At 38.5% G+C, this 19,270-nt stretch overlaps 2 protein-coding genes across 2 annotated transcripts in view; both read left to right on the top strand.

Annotated features, from left to right (window-relative positions):
- Positions 1–14,384, top strand: part of exoc3l4 (exocyst complex component 3-like 4) — a 30,301-nt gene extending 15,917 nt beyond the window's left edge. Inside the window, exons 9-14 of the mRNA XM_037695468.1 lie at positions 1,526–1,624; positions 3,815–3,938; positions 5,352–5,474; positions 8,372–8,524; positions 11,861–11,982; positions 14,033–14,384. Coding sequence (XP_037551396.1) covers positions 1,526–1,624; positions 3,815–3,938; positions 5,352–5,474; positions 8,372–8,524; positions 11,861–11,982; positions 14,033–14,252 — 841 coding nt within the window. The 3' untranslated portion in view covers positions 14,253–14,384. The remainder of the gene's footprint in view (positions 1–1,525; positions 1,625–3,814; positions 3,939–5,351; positions 5,475–8,371; positions 8,525–11,860; positions 11,983–14,032) is intronic.
- Positions 14,385–18,904: 4,520 nt separating this feature from the next.
- LOC119427183 (tumor necrosis factor alpha-induced protein 2-like) overlaps positions 18,905–19,270 on the top strand; it is a 6,810-nt gene continuing 6,444 nt past the window's right edge. Inside the window, exon 1 of the mRNA XM_037694764.1 lies at positions 18,905–19,100. Within this exon, the coding sequence (XP_037550692.1) occupies positions 18,920–19,100 (181 nt within the window). The 5' untranslated portion in view covers positions 18,905–18,919. The remainder of the gene's footprint in view (positions 19,101–19,270) is intronic.

The following is a 19,270-nucleotide window of genomic DNA, read 5'->3' as shown; positions in this document are numbered from 1 at the left end:
AAGAGTCCAAACTCGATCAGATCAACTTCACCTAGCTGCAGCTGTTTTGACGTTTTTAATCTGACTTAATCTGAAATTAAAAAGGATCGTGTGTGAGGGTTCGGCCTCATTTTCTTCCTCAAGTCAGAGACGTCAAACTGTGTTTTCATTTTTACCGTTAGTTAAAAAATATATATATTTAAAACTTTAACTGAGCTACTGGTTTTAACTTTGACCAACGGTTGGGCTGGTTTTAGCTTCCAAAAACCATGCAGCTATTTTTATCTTTAAGCTACTGTTTTCTAGGTTTTATCTTTAAGCTACATTTTGCTGGTTTTAGTTTTAAGCTAAAATTTTGCTAGTTGTAGGTTTGAGCTACTGTTTTGCTGGTTATAGCGTTACTGTTTTTCCTGGTTTTGAGCTTAAGCTACTGTTTTGCATATTTTAGGGTTTAGCTACTGTTCCACTTGTTTTAGTTTTTTAGCTGTTGTTTTGCTAGTTGTAGATTTTAGCTATAGTTCTGATTATTTTACCATTAAGCAACAATATTTTTAGTTTTAGTTGTTAACTACTGCTTTTCTTGGGTCCAGTTTTTAGCTGTTCTGATAATTGTAGTTTTTAGCTAATGTTTTTGTTAGTTAAACTTTTTAGCTTATGTTTAGCTAAGTTTTGCGTCTATCTAATGTTTGCAGGTTTTAGCATTTAAGTTTTAATCTGCAAATTTTAGCATTTAGCTACTGTTCTGCTAACTCTAGCTACATTTTTTGTTAATCTAGCTTTAGTTAGCTAGCTTTTCACTTTAGTTTAGCTAAACTTAGTTTAGTTATAAGCTAAACTAACTGGTGCTTTCTATTAGTTTAGATTTTTACTGTTGTTCTGATTTTATCTTGTTTGTTTTACTGTTAGCAAATATAAAACTTTAACTTGTTTTATCTAATGTTGGCTTCTTTGTTTTTCAGGTTTTAGCACTTAAGTTTTGTTCTGCAACCTTTAGCGTTTAGCAACTGTTTAGTCACATTTAACCCATTGTTTTACTTGGTTTAGTTTCTACCTATTTATCTGATATTTGTAGCATCTAGCTTTTGTTTTTTGTTAGCTTTAGTTTTTGGTTGTACTGGTATTAATTATCTTTTACTTTTAGCTCATTTTAGCTTTAGCTCTGATTGTTTTTAAACATAACAGCTCAATTTTAGCTTCTTTTTCAGTGCTTCGTGCTGGATTTAAGTAGAAAATGCGTTTTTCTTTTGTTTTATTAAAACCTAAAAATTAAAACATTTCAACAAACTGAGCCGATAGTGAAAAAAACTGGTCATTTCAGTGGAACATTTGACCTTTCAGCTTATCTTAAATCAGCTGAAATCCTCAACAGTTTCCAGTGAAGCGCCTGTTTTTAAGAAGTCACACTATTAGTTTGTGTCGGTTTATGTTTGTAAAGGCTACGTGCTGCAGGCTTGTACAGATAAACGTCCAGATCTCAGACTTTATCTCCTCGCAGAAGACGCTCGGCGTTTTGAGCAGCTCTAATTCTGCGTTTCTTCTCCTGCAGGTTTGAAACAGAGTTCAGGTCTCACTGCAGCGCTCTCCAACCACATCCTCTCTGGACTCAGTATCAGATCACCTACATCAACAGCTTTGCTGCTTTGCAGTAAGTCACATGACATCCCAGAGTTTCCCATGATGCACTGTGAAGCTGCCCAACACACAAACTAAAGAAAGAGTGACTGTCAGTTTCAGGCTTTAAAACTGAAAGAGATTTTAAAAAACGACTATTTGCCTGAGCGTTTGTTTTAAAAGCTCTCTACAGTAGTTACAGTGTTGCTTGTTCGTTTATAAAAGAGTTTCACGTGTCCTGATTTTATCTTTAACACTTTATTTTGGGTCTTAAACCAGCAGAACTTTACAGAGTGACTGCACGTGTAACGAGGCAGTCATATCCAACAAGCCAAACCAACGTGATGTCCACAAACACAAAGAAAATAAAGAAACGTAAAACCTCACAAAATAAATGATGCTCAGTGGTCAGATTAGATCGGTCTTCTGGAACAGATTAAAGGTTGGAAATAATACTTTTATTAAAAAAAAAAAGATTAAAGTTAGTGTCTATCTTCCTGCAACAGCAGGAAAAACTATAATATTTAGTTGTAATCACTTGTTTGACTTTAAAGATGAAAACTACATGTGTATATTTGAGCTTTTATTTTGAACAGCCTAAAACTACTGAAGCTGAAGATATTTCTGTTTGAGCCCACATCAATGTGTTCCTGTGAATCATCTTGATTGAGAGCTTTATTTGGGTGACTCATCTCGGAGCAGACTTGCAGAACCAGTTTTCCTCCTGTGGCGAGGACCGGCATGAGTCAAAATGAAATGAGCTTCGCACACTTCAGACAGAAGGGCCAGCTCTGAGCACGCCGCTCACATGTGAGCGCTGGAGGAAAGGTCATGTGATTTCAATGAAAGTGAGCAGCGAGAGGGAAATGGTTGTGAAAGTGAAAAAAGTCAGAGCTTGATGCCGCAGCTGCTGCTGTCAGTCTGTAATAAAACACGTGTGGTTTGATGCAGCTTAATTTGGGACATTTGAGCCAAGCATTCCCGCTGTCGCCTTCACATCTGTTCCTGTTTTAGTACGAGGTTGATTTATGCCACTCGAAATCAAAACTCCTCTCTGCTGCAGAAAATATATATATATATATACAGTAGTTTTACTTCAGATGGTCTGCGGTGAAGGATTGACTGGGAAATTACATTTTCTGTCAAAATGCATCTGAAAAAGCATAAAAGGAGTTTTAAAAAGTTAAGTCAGGTCCTCTGGATGGATTAAAAAAAAATATATATATATATTTTTATGTTTTTGAATCTGTCCAGAGGACCTGACTTAACTTTTTTAGATTTTTCTACATGGATTATTGAGCATGCATCAGGACACAAAGGAAGTTTTTAAAGAAGCAGAAATCTAACTTAAAGCTTAAAATAGCAAAAGGCTAAGTAAACTAGCAAAGGGATAGCTACAAATATCAAAAGTAAGGCCACTTTGTAAAAGTAGCAGAATGGTTTTGAGGTCTTTGTGTGCTTTTCTAATTTGTTCTTTTTTTTTGTTTAATTCATTATTATTATTATTTTAATTATGTTGTATTGTTGTGTGTTTGAATACAACCGTAGCAAAACACTAGCTAAAAAGACAGAACACTAGCTAAAAGACAAAAGTGGAAAAGCATTACCTACAACAACAACAAAAAAAACAAGCTAAAAGACAAAAGAAGCAAATTACTAGCTAAAAGTCTAAAGTAATGAAATGCTAACTGAAACTAGCAAAGGCTTGCTAAAAGCTAAAAAATGGCAAAATATTAGCTATAGGCCAGAAGTAGTAAAAGGCTAGCTTAAAGTACCAAAAGGAAAAGCAGCAGAATTGTAGTTCTTCAGGTAAATAGGCCTTTTATAATATATTTTACTGTCCTTTTGTTTTTGTTTATTTTTTTACATATTGTTGTCTGATTGAAACTGTAGCTAAAACTAGCTAAATGCTAGCTAAATAAGCACAATGTTAGCAACAAGCCAAAATAGCTAAAACTCACTAAAACTAGTGAAACACCCACCTTAGGACCAAAAGAGCAAAAACACTAGCTAAAAGTCAAAAGATGCTGGTTAAAACTAGGTGTACTTAGCAAAAGGTAAAAAAAAATGTTTAAAAAATCTAACACAAGCTGGCCAGAAGTAACTAGCTTAAATGATCAAAAAGCTAGTTACAGGCCAAAGCTAAAAAAAAGCCAAATACTAGCTAAAAGTAGTTTAAGAAAACAAAGACAGAGCTGGCAGGTTGACGTCCTGTGTCCTGCAGGCAACACATGAACGGGTACAGAGACAGCTGTCCCAAGGAGCTGGAGGGATTCAGACGGGAGGTGATGTGGCTGATTGTTCGGCTGATGCAGTGCCTGGAGGACCAGTTCAAGGAGGAGGTTAAGGTATTACTGAGTTTTATCAGGGAAACACCCACTTCTGATTGTATTTTTATTTGTCTCCTCTAAAAAAAAAAGTAGATTTTCTGTTGTGGCTTTTTAGAAAATGAACTGAAAACAGATTGTTGCCTCATAAAGGAATATTATTTCGATCTCTGAAAGATGATTTTCAGACTTGTGCTCACAAAAAGAAAAAGTTTAGCTACAATCAGGAACAACAAATTCAAGTTAGAAGACATTGTTTTATTGCTGACAGCGGTAAATCTTGTTCATGGTTGATTATTTAATATCTGAGAGGAATTTGTGTTATTTTTATCTCTAATCTTCTAAAACAGCAGCTACAGTAAAATCTCACCTCAGAGTCGTTGTTATCAGAAACAACTTATAATTACAATTAAAACTTATAATAGTTGTCAGACCCCCCTGATTTTTTAAAGGATTTTAACTCAGAAAACAAAGTTACTATATAACCAAGACTAACCATGAAATGAAGCCTCAAACAGTGGTCTTTTAGCTTTTTTAATTTTGAAACATTGGCTAAAGGCGGGATAGAAGTAAAAGCTAAAAACAATCCAAAAGTTGCAAAAGACTAGCTAAAAACTAAAGGTAGTAAAGCACTGACTACAAGCAATAAAGGGTTAGCTAAAAGCTAAAAGTATCACTTTTAGCTTGTTGTTAACCATTTTTGTCTACTTTTGTCTAGCCTTTTGCCAGCTAAAGGTAGCAAGGGGCTAGCTAGAAAAAGCTAAAAGTAGCAAAGGTTTAGCTAAAAAACAAAAGTTGCAAAAATTCACTACAACTAAAAATAGCAAAATACAAGCTAAAAGCAGAAAATGGTTAGGTAAAAGTAGCCCTTTTAGATTTAGGTAACCTTTTACTAGCTAGAGGTAGCAAAAGCTAGCTTGAAATAAAAGCAAAAAGTAGCAAAACACTATAGGTACATACTAAAAGTAGGAACATGCTAGCTAAAAGTAGCATCAGCTAAAAGCTAAAAGAAGCACAAGAAGGCAAAAATTGAGAAGTTGATTTTAAAGAGTGCAGAGATTCTGAATGATTTGAAGAGCTCTTAATTTATTTATATGGGAAAATATTTGTAAATAAAGTTAAATATTGTGAAAAGTTTAAAAGTTACAAAAAACAAACATCACAGCACTGAATGAGCTGAGCACTTGATGTAGGAAAAGCTAAAGTAGAATGAGGTCTGCAGAAGTGGTTATATTCCATTAATTAAAACAAAAGAAACAACAAACAAAGTGAGCTCAGTAAAGCTAAATAAAAGCTTTGATACGTTTCATGTGAACTGCCTGAAGTGTTTCATCTAACTTTTATTTGACCTAGGTGTGTAGGATAGAAACATCCAACCCTAAATATTTTTAAAAGTCATTTTTCTTTCTTTAAATAATGTCTGCTGATTCTCAGTCGTACCTGAGGAGGATGATGTCGAGGAAGTGGCTCACCAACGATGAAGACTTTAATCACCTCTGCAGCCGAACGCGGCTGTTGTCCCAGCACTGCAACCTGATGAGGCCTCCTCAGGCTCAGGTGAGGGGGGACGGCCGGGAAAACTGTCCCAGATGAGAGTCCTGCTAGGAACTGCCTGTTCAACTGCTGTGTTAGCAAAAATTTCATGGTTAGAATAGGATTTTAAAGACACTTTCAAAAAGGTATCATAGGATATACATTTAAAACTAATTAACTTTCAAAATCATCCTGGTCACCATGTAGAAGACGTTAGCAACACAAAAATGGTTCTCAGTCAGTTTTACAGATCGTGGGTTAAAATTTGGTGTGGTAGTAGCCGAGAGTCATTCCCAACATATACTCGGAGCGCTAACAGATTGTGTACATCTCTTGATATTGTGTGTGATTGAGCATATACTTAATAAAACTGTTGTTTTTTTTTTTTGTTTGTTTGTTTGTTTTGTTTTTTATCAAATTTGGACCGAGCCAGCCCGGCCTGGGTAGTTTTGCCTCAGCAGGTTATCAGTTTGACTCAGAAAACCATTTTAAGTTTTCTATGCGAAACTAAAGTTAAAACGATTCATTATTTAAAGTAAACTCCTGAAGTTTAGTTAAAAATAACTGAGTTATTATTGTTAGCTAGCTGATGCTAACTGCTGTTAGCATCAGCTAGCTAGCATCAACTATTGTTATTTAGGGTACCCAAACAGATGTTTTATTGAAAACTAAAGTTACTAACATACCAAACAGGTTAAACATGTTATAACAAGTTGTTTGGACCATCTTACCTTCATTTATTACCTCCTTAAGCTGAGGTCAAGTCAGATAATTTGGTCATCTGAAGCATGACAGGACCAGCGTCTCTTTATAGGGCTCTGGACAGGACACAGTGTTGCCAGAAAGTCACACACACACACACACACACACAATCACACACACACACACACACACACACACAATACCCCCACGTCCTGTAAAGATATATTGGTGTTTATATGTTCATCGATGTGACTAATCAGAATCAGTTAAACGTGAACTTTAGTTATTCAGAAAATCCGCACGTCACATTTCAGGATCTGGTTATTATAGAAAGAAATTAAATGTTAAATATGAATACGTCAATATTTATCACCACAGTAATAGTGTTGCACACATTAGCAGTTGTAAACACTCAAAAGAATACATGTTGGTTTATTGCTGACCTATAACATATAAGGAGTAAACAGTTGAAATAATCATGTTAAAAGTTACAAATGTTGTCTTTGGTGTCTGTTTGTTTTCCAAAAATATTAGTGTGTGTGAATGACAGGTGTTAACATAAAACACTTTGTAGAACGGTGCTTTATGAAGTTCAGTCCATTTCCTTGTGTTAGTTGACTGGCATATCTGCCACGTTCAATATGGCGGCCGCTCCGACGTACCGCTGCATCGGGCTAGCCCACTATAGACATTAATGGGTATTAAAGTCTATGCATCCCACTCAACGAGGCGTCTACTACAACTAGCACCGCCTCACCATTCTCTGTTGTGAATGTCCTGGCAGATGACAATAGACAATCAGTGATGGAGAAAGGTCAGGGGACGTGTTGCTATGAACCAATAATGATGAATGATTGTTTGCAATGTATTTTTTCATTTTTTTTTTCATTTACCCTTCATTTATACAGGTAGTCTCATTGAGCCACGAGAACTCATTTTCAAGAGAGACCTGTTTAGGGAGCAGATGGAGTTAAGGGCCTTGCTCAAGGGCCCAGGGTGGGTCGAATGAGGGTTAATAGGTTAACTCAAAAACCGCCAATCTGACTCCAAATCCGCCAAAATTGTCCCCTCCCGCCCAAAGCAATTTTTACCTGAATGTAAACCGCCCAATCTGGTAACACTGCATGGAGTCATGTAGCTAGCCTTTTACTTCTTTTGGCCAACATTTGACTAGTTTTAACTTTTAACTACCATTTTACTCCTTCTTTTTAGTGTTTTACTCCTTTTAACCAGCTTTTTGCTACTTCTAGATAATTTATTTCTAGACAAGCTATTTTCTACTTTTAGGTGGCACTTTGCGTGTTTAGTATTTAGCGTTTCTTGAAGCCAACATTATGGTTAGCTATTGGCTACTGTTTAGTCCTTGTAACCAGCTTTTTGCTACTTAGCATTTATCTACTTTTCTTTATTTTACAGTTTCTAGCTTTTAGCCAATGTTTAATTCCTGTAAACTATTACAAGGTATTTTGCTCCTTTTAGCTACCATTTTGCAAGTTTTGACCAGCGTTTTACTACTTTTAAGTTAATTTTTGTTACTTTAAGCTAGATTTTGCTACTTGTAGCTAAATTTTTGTTACTTGTAGCTTTTACTTAACTACATATAGGTAGTGTTACACTCCTTTTAGCTAACTCACAGCTGACATTTTGCTCCTTTTACGCAGCTTTTGTTACATTTATCTTTTAGTTAGCAGTGTGCTGCATGTGATGCGATTAGCTTTTTTTAACTAGCATTTCGCTAATGGTTTGCTCATTTTAGCTTTACCAACTTAGTTTCAGCTCTGATTAAGCTATTTCACTGTTCTTCCGTTTAACATTATGATCAGATTTTCTCCTAAAAATAAGAAGCGAAGTCAGGAAACTAGATTAGGTTTAACAGATGAATTATCTTTAACAGGATCATTTTAGATCATGATGCAACACACACTGAATCTCCTGGCGTCTGTTTTAAGTTTGTTGTTAAATTCTGTAAATGTTTTGTTAATGTGCAATTGTTGGACTTTTCTTATTGCTCAGTAAACTTTAAACAAAAGAGCTGCAGCTAATTTTCCTGGAACATTTTAGAGGAAGTCCTCATTAAGGATTTATTAACTCTCTGGGAAGTTCCAGGGCTTTTCTCCTGCTTCCAGCAGCATGAAAACTTTCAGTGGAAGAAACGGGATGAATGGGTGGAAGTGGCGGTGTGATCGTACTGATGTCCTGTTGTTTTTGCTCGCTGACAGGAGTTTGCGAGCCAGCTGCATTACCACGTGGCGAAGGAGTACCTCGGCCAGCTGATGAGGAGCAACTACTCCTGCAGGAACCGAAAACACGAGAAGGCAGCGGCCAAGATCCGCCAGCAGTGGAGCGCTCTCAGGGATCTGTTTGAGGAGATGGTAGTGTTTCCCTTCCCTCTGAACGGTTTATTCAGGAGTCCCAAATTTAGGTTAAATTATGTGAGAATCTAAACGGGTTTGGCGCTGCTTTTAGGCAGCCCTTAACTTTAAACGTGAAAAATGAAACAAGTGACAAAATGGCCGACATTTTGACATTTAAACTGTTGAAAACGAGATCAAAAGAAATGCAGTGGCTCATTAGGATCACCATGGTAACCACCTGTATCTGTCCTTTAAAGAATAAGCAGACAGAACTGCAGAGCAGAAAATTAGCCTCAAACAAATAGTCGCTGTGCAACATCTGTAAGTCAGATCTTACAAAATGCTGGCCTGTAAGCGGCAGATGCATCTGATCACCTGAGATCTTAATTTATATGTCTCTGCAGTGTATTTTGTAGAAGATATGACAAGTTAAAAAGAGCCTTCCATTTCAGTTTTGAGGAGAAAAGTCAGAGCTGTTTTAAGGGAAGTCACTGGGAGTTTAGGTGTGCACAATGCTCTCCGAGAGGACTTTATAAAGAAAACCATCAGTCCTACAGCAGTGAGACGACCGCTGGGTGAAAGAGGGAAAAATACCTACAAGTTCATGTATAAAATGGAAAAGTGTGAAAATTGTGGCGTAAGAAGAGTTTACTTTCAAATATTTTTAAAAAGTTTCAACTAAAAGTTTCAAACCAACAATTTTCAGTCAGGTCATCTGGACATTTTCTTTTTTTGCTGAAACGTTTCACCTTCCATCCGGAAGGCTTCATCAGTCAAAGAAACACACAACAAAACTGATTCTTCCCCCAAACAGCTTACTCCAAACCAAAAAAGTCCATGCTCAATAATCCAGGTATACAATCCAACAATTTTCAGTCAGGTCATCTGGACAGTTTCTTTTTTTGCTGAACCGTTCAGTTTTTTGGTAAAAGTTTCAAAGTTTTGAGCTACTGATTCACAGAATAAAAGTGGGAGAGATTTATGACTCTAAAACTTGCTGAACGAAGTAAATAAACATATAAGCCAAGACACACATAAACCATTAAATCATTTTTATTCAGGTGTGTCTCAAATACATTAAAAAATATGTAACTTGGAGTGATTTAAAATTTTATTTTGATTACTAACAATAATCTCAAGACTCCTGAATGGTTTGACAATCAAACTCCAAGTTGAACATTTTGTAGTAAAATCTACAAAAATCCTCCATGTTAACCTGCGATTGTGTAAAAACTTTTAAAGTTTTGAAAACAGCAGTTCAGTTCTGTAAAGTCCAGCGTTCTGTGAACCGTTTAACCTCTGGTTCTGCTATGAAGTCAAGTTCAAGTTCCTTTTTTTTTTATCCCCAAGGGGCAATTTGTTTCAGTCAGTAGGCGCATAAACCATCCATACTAGACATTGAAACATTAAAATAACAGTACAGAAATCATCACTGTTCAGTGAGAAGACTGATCGCTACATGGATAAATGAGCTTTTCAGTCTGTTCATTCTACATCTGGGCAGCAGATACATGCGTCCAGATGGAAGCAACCTGAACTCACCATGGAGTGGGTGATCAGGATCTGCCAGAATCAGCCTGGCCTTGTTCACTGACCTCGCCTTGTGTAGGTTAGTGAGGTTTTGTAGGGCTACGCCAGCAGTTTTGCTGCACATCATGTCAATCCCTGAAAGTTTCTTTCTGTTTTTGCATGTCAGAAGTCCAAACCAACAGATGAAGGTAAAAGTTAAGACTCAATAAACATTCTCATAAAAGTCGAATCAACATTAAACCCACAGAGCTTCCGATAAAAATACATTCTTTGGTGGGCTTTCATACAGAGTTCACATGTGCATGAAAGGTCAGCTAGTGTGAATGCACCCTTGCCCTGTTTAGTCCGCTTTAATCGAACTCTAGCTCCTTTTCCTAGAAAGTCCGGCTCGTTTGGGGAGGTGTGAACGCGCCATCGAACTCTGTCACGGAACAAAAAGACGAACTCTGGCCTGGGCTAAAACCTAGGTCTCGGTCTGGTAGAAACGAACTCCAGCACGGTTCGAGTACAGTGTGAATGTAAACAAACCGGGCCGCTCCGCAGGACAAACAAACACGCATTGCTCTGACCTTATATGGAGCCGTCAGCTGTCTTGTGTGGAAAAACAATATTCTCCATGGTCTTCTGTCTCATCTTCTGCTCATGCTAAGTCCATTTTTGAAAAATGACAAAATATAACTCCTAAAACTGCTAATACTTGATGCCACTTCATTTATTTTTATTTACAGAAGAAGAAGAAGACGTGTCTTCAGAGGTTTTTGTGTTGTTTCTTTCAGTAGTTCTTGGTGCAGCGCCCCCACAGGCGAGCGGGGGAATAGGTTGTTTCAACAGGTTGACTCGACTGCACAGTGCAGTGTGAATGCAAACTCACCAGCTCAAATGTAAACAAAATGTTATGAATATTGGTCCCGAACCGAACCGAGTCTACCGGACTATCTGGTGTGAAAACGTAATGATGCATGAATATAAAAACCTTGTGACGTACCAGATTTTCTCATCCAGAAAAGGACATTTTAGTGAAACCTTTTCATTCAGGTTTTTAAACATAAATACATTTTCACACAGATCTGCACCAGTGAGTGTTTTAAACCTTAGTGATATAAGGTGGGAGGTTGTTCATGTTTTATCTCCCCAGTATGGTTCAAGAGCTGAAAATCCAGGGCTTTCCTTTCACATGATTCATGCCATGACATGATTCATTCATTTTTTCAGGTCTCTTGTAAATGAGTCCTCAAGGCTCATTGGGATTAACCTGTCTAAATAAAGGTTAAATGAATGTTGCGCCAACAGATAAGTCTTCAGGAAGCAGACATTTCCCATCTGTAGTGAAGGTTCTGCTGGTTTCGATCACAGCTCACAACATAAGCTGTATCTCTGACGGTCCTTATTACTCATGTCAGATTTCAGACTGTTGGTCTTTGTTGAGGTTCCTTGGAGGCTCTGTCTGCTATCTTTCCCATTTATGTGAGGATTAGTATATACTTTGTATCTACAGGGTACTTGTTTATTTTATGAGCTTTATTTAACCAGGAAAATCCCACTTAGATCACAGATCTATTTTGCAAGGGATGCCTGCAAGCCTATCATGTTTTTGGACTGTGGGAGGAAACCAGAGCACCTGGGAAAACCCACGCAAACATGAGGAGAGCATACAATCTCCACACAGAAAGACCCCAGATCCAACTGTGAGGCAACAGTGCTAACCAATAATCCACTGTGCTGCCACGACTGTACTGAGTTTAGAACCCAAACTGGATTCCAACCGAGTAAAAAACAGACAAACCCTCAACTTTAAAGGCCTTAAAAACTAATTTTCTTCTGCAGAAATCCTCTCATGAGTGGCTCCACCATGCAGGAGACGACCTGAGCAACATCATTGGACAAAGAAACAAGACGGACATCAAGAACAACCTGCAGCGTCTCGTCCAGCATTATCCAGACTTTAGGTGAGCAGCTGTCTCATTACGGCACCACGGAGGCTTTCAGTCAAACACTACCTGTGTTAGGCATCAGGAGCTGTGCACAAAGTTGAGCTTGCTCCTGCTGCAGGTTGGACTCCATCAGGGCTGTCTCTTGTCTCTAATCCTGTTTGTGGCGTTCATGAACAGGTTCTCAAGGCACAGTCATGGAGAAGACAGGGTCTGGTTTGGGAACCTCAGGGCCTCATCTCTGCTCTATGCAGATGATGTGGTTCTGTTGGTGTTTTCAGGCCATGATCTTTAGCGTGCACTGGGGTGGTTCACAGCCGAGTGTGAAGCAGTTGGGATGAGAGTCAGTTTCTCTAAGTCTGAAGCCACGGTTCTCGACCGGAAACTGAGATGGATCCACAGATCGGGGCCTCATCATCAGTAATGAGGGCGTTGCATCAGTCGGTTGTAGTGAAAAAAAGGGTCAAGTCGAAAAGCAAAGCTTTGGGTTTAGTTTCAACCCTCACCTGTGGTCATGTGGCTTGGATCAGGACACAAAGAACCAGATCCTGGATCCAAGCAGCTAAGCTGTGTGGTTGATCCAGTGTGGGAGGGGATTTTGTTGTGTTTTTGTTTTGTTTTGAGTGAGTTCTGAAAAAAATACATAAATAAAAGGACTGATTAAAAAAATTTTGATTATCTGAGCTGATTTCAGCTGCAGACCAATCATCAGAGCATCTGAAAGTTTAGAAAAGAAAAACATAAGATCCAGCCTGGCATGAGAACCCTGTGGATTTCCCAGCATTCACATCATTTCCTCAATTATCAAAGAAAAACATCAAGTAATTAAAATAAAAAAAAAAAAATCTAAAGCAGGAGTCCTGGGAGGGTTCGGAGCTGCAGTTCATCTGGAGATTTCCTGTCCACTTTCTCATAAATGATGCAAGTTCATTAATGTGGAACCATCACGGAGGTTTTTGCATCACTGCACCACATCTGTAATGAAACCTGTGGTTGTGGTGTCAAAAAAATGTAAAAACACCTTAAAAAAAACAGAAACGAAGACAAATTGTCAGAAGGTTCCCGTTTGTGTTCAAAGAAGCCCAGAACAAGAAAGTTCTATTTAGATGGATGGGGGTGAGGGAAATAAAAAAGAATTATAAAAGTGAAATGAGAATCCCAGCAGGGTAAGATCTGAGGGGTCTGAGAGGGTCTGAGAGGGTCTGAGAGGGCATGGTAGCTGTGACAGCCTTCTTGATCTGGTCAGTCAAACATAGATCTTCAACAAATGATTATTTTCAAGTTACTTTAAAACCTTTCCATTGTTTCATGAGATATTTTGCTAACAGACAGACACATGATGGCCTTCCTTACTTGGCAGCCAGTGACAGATATGTTTAAGTTATAGATCACAAGCCAAAAGTGGCAGCAAAAACTAATAAAACACTAGCTAAAAGTCAAAAGAACAACACTAGCTCAAAGAAAAAGAGATGTGACCTAAAACTTCCAGAAATCTATCTTAAAGCTAAAGAAAAAGAAAAGCGCTAAATAATAGCCAAAAGAAGTGAAATGCTAGTTAAGGCTAAAAAAGAAACATTAGCTAAAGCAAAAAGTGATAAAATAGTTTAAATGAGGAAAATGCTAGCTAAAACTTAAAAGAAGCAAAAAGCTACTTAAAAGTCAAAGTAAAAATACAAACATCAACAAGAAGAACAATGTTTGAGAATAAACTGAAGAATCTTCAAGTAATTTTATGGGAATTTGTTAAAAAGAATAAAAATAAATTATATATATATATAAATCTCCTAGAGGAGCTAAACGTTTTGAAGTATAAACAGCTAAAATATTACAAAGTCTGCAGATGTAGTTAGACTGTAAAAAGTGTAAAAATAAAAATTAGGGAAACAGTTTGTGATCTGTTAGCACTCAGAGTACGTGTTAGGAATGACTCTCAACTACCACCACACTAAACTTTAGCTCAAACCTATAAAACTGACTGAGTTATGTCCCTGTTCTGTGTTTAATGAGGCCAGTTAGCCCCAGATATATATATTTTTACATTATGGTGTTTGTTTCTGCCCTCCTGCAGCAGGAAGCACCTGGTTGCTCTTCTGTACTTCAGGGGTCTACAGCGAGGCCGCGAGTACCAGCTGATCCTCCAGAGACTCACAGCCCTGAAGAAAGAAACGGGCAGCGCCGGCAGCGACCGAAGCCGAGTTTTGTTTGGGGACATGCAGGTCACCATCAACACGGACTGTCTGTCCAGCCTGCCGTCCTCCTGCCTCGGCTTCCTGCGGAGGGACAGCTGAGGACACCTCATTTTAATTTTGTACAAACTTGAACCTCCAGTGGTTTTACTTCCAGCACTTTATGGTTCCAGCTGTTGAATGTTTTCTGGGAGTCGGTTCAACTGTTGGAGAGAGGGGAGACTTTATGAAGATGATGCTGATTTAATGAACACAATAAAATATGTTTGCTGTGATGAATATTCATTTTGTGTCACTCCTCTCATTAGAGGAAAACTAATCTGAAATGGAAAAGTCCCGAAAAATGTGATCTCACCTGTTGTACATTTCTTCAGTGGTTGTTCAAAAAAAGATACTGTTCTCCAAAATCCCACTATAAAAATGACCAGAACGTCCAAAACAGTGGTTTGGACATGTCCAGAGGAGGGACAGTGGTAGAAGGAAATGCAGCTACCACAAAAAAGACAATAGAAGATATATGGATGCAGTTAGAGAGGACATGGAGATAGGTGGAGTGAGGACAGAGTGAGATGGAGGAGGATGACTTGCTGTGGTGACCCCTGAAGAGGGAAAAGCAGAAAGAATTGAGTTTTTACAGAAAATGTAATTTCTCCAGGTTTTCTTGTTGCTGTTTCCTTGTTTGCTTCAGAAAAAAAGTTTTGTAAGCGCAATCATCCAGGTAGATAGCAACAAAAATGGTTAAACCATGTCATCTGGACCTGTTTCTTTAAGTGAAGAAACGTTTCGTCCCCCATCCAGATGACTTTGTCAGTCTTAGTTTAGAATAGAATAGAAACGGCCTTTATTGTCCCATGGATGGGAAATTCACGTGTAACAGCAGCAACAGATAAAAAGAGTCACACAAAAGTTCCTAAATGTTAAAAACAATGTATAAAGAAATAAGATAAACAATATCAATAATAATGTTCAATATGTAATGGAACATTGATAAGGACAGACTATTTACAACACAGTATTTATATTTACAACACAGTATTTAAGAGTCCTTCAGTCTCCCAGCACCTGCACTGGGTCGAGGGGGCATCTAAGCGCAGAGCTGGCCTTGTTTTGATGTTATCTGGACGATTGAGCTTTCTGCACCTCTTTAGCCTTAGTTGTCCACAGGCTGTTTATATTCTATTCTATTCTAAAATAGCCTAAAACACTTGATTGCTGTTAATGATGATTGATGGTTTTGGATTGGTGTGCTTTGTTTGCACGTGTTAAACAGCCTTCTTCTGAGATTCCAACAGGAAACAGCAATGAAGGCTACCTATGGGACAGATCTGGTTGACAGGCTGCAGACTGATGAAGTTCTCTGGATGGGGGATGAAATGTTTCTTCACTTAAACAAACAGGTCCAGATGATTTAACCATTTTCGTTTCCTTGTTTGCTTGACGTCTACACTCCTACATACATCTACATGCCTGTGCATGCCTGCACGCCACACATACCTGCATCAGTGACTATCTGCTGTCTACTTTCTGTGCGACTCTCCTGTGTGCTTTATTTGTTAAAATAATTGACATGTGAAGAAGAAAGCTTGCAGTAAACTGTAGAAGTGTGAAAACAACCAAGTGAATTATTAATAAATTACAGTGTGAGGCCTTGATTAAAAAAAAGCTACTTTGTAATGAGAAAAAGCACGAAAGACCCATTTAAATGTCTTTTTATATTTTCTAAGGAAGAGAGAAATGTGAAGCAGGCTCAGATTATTTCATTTCATTTCTCTCCTGGTCTGTAAAAGTCATATTGAGATTGACTATTTTATGAACTATAAGAAATATTTAAGTGGTTTCTAATTTAAAACAAACAATAATCTCCTGAAACATGAGTTACTCAAAGATTTACATCTCAGAGGAAGTGCACACAGGTACACACAGGTTTTTCTGCAGAGAAGCTGCAGAAAAACCCAATCTGGACTCAGAAACTATGCGTTGTCCTGTTTGTCCCTGTTTCTCTGACTAGTCCTTCACACTCGCAGGTAAGATGATTATTAATCTGTGGTCATGCAGGTGTTGCTGCAGCAGGATGGAGGTTCTGATGGGTCGTGTTCAATTCAGGGAGTATCTAGGATGAAAAAGCCGAGCAGGATTCCTGCAGCCAAACAAACATTTCCAGGCTGAGGTGAAACAACAACATTTATCAGCTAAATCTTCAGCTTATAACAGCTAAACCTGCAGCTTTTACCATCAAAGAGCCGTTCCCTCTGCTCCTACTGAATTAAATCAGCCCTGAGCTGCAGAACATCTGAAAGTTTGAATCAAAGAGACTTGTTTGGGCTCACATGAAACCAGACGTCTGGCATTCTTTCACGGCTTGCATATCGCCCGCCAATGGGGAGTTTAGCTTCTTTTGTTGCAAAGTGAGTTGTGGCCACTTAGTTCAAGACTTTAAACTGTTTAGGAAAAAAAAAAACATCTCATTATGTGTACATTTGGAAAAGCTGTGGTGGCCATCTTGAATCAGGCACTCAAAGTTAATCAGTACTCTCCGGGAGTTTAAATAAAACCCATCACGAGATATTTTGCTAAATCTACAAACACATTCACCTGCAAAAACATGATCGCCCTTTTGCTTCTAGTGTTGGGTGATTGTTTAATTATCAGACTAAAGAACTTGAAACTGTTGACATTTGTTGTTTTAACGTGTTACGGCATCTTTTTATCTACAACATTTTGTAATCTCTGCTGAAAGGTGAAACGTGGGCGATTACGATTTTGACTTGTGCAACCCTGTCTGTCAGCAAAATATCTACAGCTGATTAAATGTTGGAGTCAGATCTAAAATGACCAGTTCATTTTACAGAGTTACATTTTAGTGTGGTAGTATCCGAGGGTCATCCCAGATATACTGTGAGAGCTAACAAATGTGGGATCAGACATGTTTTACAGTTTTGGTATTTTTTTTAACATTAATTTTTTTCCCCTGAACATATAAATGAAATCCATCCACATGTTCAAGAGATATTTTGCTAATAGATGCAAAGACTGTAAGAAGATCCTGTGCAATCTGAGCTAAAAGCCAACCTAAAGCTAAATGTAGCAACATGTTTGCTAAAAATAGCAAAAGGTTCAAATAGCTCATGCAGAATTTGTTTAAGGAACTGAAGGGATTTCTAGGGGATTTTTTTTTTAAGTGTCAAAATGTTACAAAAACCAAACGTCACAGCAGCCACCCACTGAATGAACTGAAAGTTTTGATGCATTAATGGCTAAACACACAAAGTCTGCAGAAGTTAGGTTACAAAAGCACAAGACAAAATATATAAAAACAGATTTTGACCAACGGTCAGACAATAAAATGACAGAAAACAAAAAGTTCAACAGCAGGAAACTGATGCAGCTCTGCTTTGAGTCGAGATGTTTGAGCTGTTGGGTTCAACAGCCTGAACTTGTTTCCAGAATTTCATAAGAGCCACAGAGAAATGGAGAAACAGATGGATTGCGTTAGTGCTGCGGTTTTAAAAAAAACGTGTTGCATTTTCTTTAGCACATCACTTTTAAGTAGGAGGGGCGTTTTAAAGCTTTAAGAGCCTCCGAGAAGAGTTCCAGGCAGAGCAAGACTGGGATCAGGGTGAGTAACTTCCTCTGAGGGACTGAGAACTTTTTTCTTTTTTGGGGGGGGGGGGGGGGGGGGGACAGGATATATCTGGGTGGTTATATTAACAGGTGTACCCAGAATGAAAGGACTGAAATGAACAGAGACCAGGACTCAAAGCAGTTTAGTGTTTATTTACAAAGTGAAATAAGGGTGAGACATCAGGGAGGGGAGCTGGATTACCTGGAAGGCAGAGGGGAGTGTTCGGTGCTCATGTTTGTGGCTGGTATTCTTACAAAGAGAGAACAGGGATCGTTGACCCAAAAGTGTCCAGGATAGGGAGTAAGGTGGAGATCCAAGGAAAGCAGGCAAGTGGTGGTTGGCGCAGAGCAGCTGAGGAGGCGCAGGAGGATAAGGATCTTGCAGAGGACTCCAGACAGAACAGCAGGGTGGACTCTGAGGAGGTGGACAAAAAAAAAAAAAAAGTCGTTGATATTTTTAGATCTCTCATAGAAATACTAGAACAACTCTACTGTTGGTAGTGATATCCCAGTGTCTGCTGAATAGTCTCTGCAGCTTCTTCTACTCCTCCTGCATGAAGAGCTGAAGATCTGCAGCTGTGTCCTGAGTGGAGCGAGGAAGAAGACAGAACAGAACTGCTACAGTTAAACCTTATGCTGCATTTTAGTTTTGGTTTTTCCTGCACGGCTTCTTAATTTTTCCAAATGTCATTTGTTCTCTGTGTGAACTAAAAACTTTGTTTCATTAACTAATTGTGCTAAAGTCATAAAAAACAGAGCTGTTTACTTTTAAGTTGGTTTCTTTTTATTCATTCTGTGATTTGTTATTATCTGTGTCACTTTCTTAAAGAAACCGTAAGCCTGAGTTTATTTATTTTTTGATCACTAGAGCCAAAAATATACCAGAATTTAATTTTATTTCAGAATAATACGATGAAAGAAAGTGTATGTCAGGTAGTGGTAACTAATCTCTAATCCACAGCCCAGATTAAACTGTGCAATTCAGTCACATTCTGCTCAGTTTGATCCACATTTTAAATATTTTTTACACAGTTGTCAAACAGCTTGTCTTGATTTAACGCACAGATTTGTTGGCGCCCTTCCCGTCCTGTTCGTACCGTTTCTCCGCCTGCACGAGGACCAGGACCGGCTCAGATTCAGACTCAGAGATGAAGATTTCCTCTGAAGGCTTCACTCTGAACTCCCTGAACCAAAGAGGCAGAGCAGCAGGAGGATGGATCAGAGGGAAGATCCAGAAAATTAGGAGAAACTCCCACCATGATGTTGGGGTCAACACTCTGCCTTCCACCGATGGACGTCTGTCCCCTGAGGACGAAGAGGCTCCAGAAGGTGAGAGACAGAAACTCTTCATAGCTCAGTTCACTGATGATGGATGGATGGATGGATGGATGGATGGATGGATGGATGGATGGATGGATGGATGGATGGACGGACGGACGGACGGACGGACGGACGGACGGGTGGATGGATGGATGGATGGATGGATGGATGGATGGATG

Source organism: Nematolebias whitei, chromosome 21 (genome assembly GCF_014905685.2).
Source record: "Nematolebias whitei isolate Nwh7 chromosome 21, NemWhi1, whole genome shotgun sequence".
NCBI lineage: Eukaryota > Metazoa > Chordata > Actinopteri > Cyprinodontiformes > Rivulidae > Nematolebias > Nematolebias whitei.
Note: the sequence above shows the minus strand (reverse complement) of the source record. Positions and strands in the feature narration are given on the sequence as shown.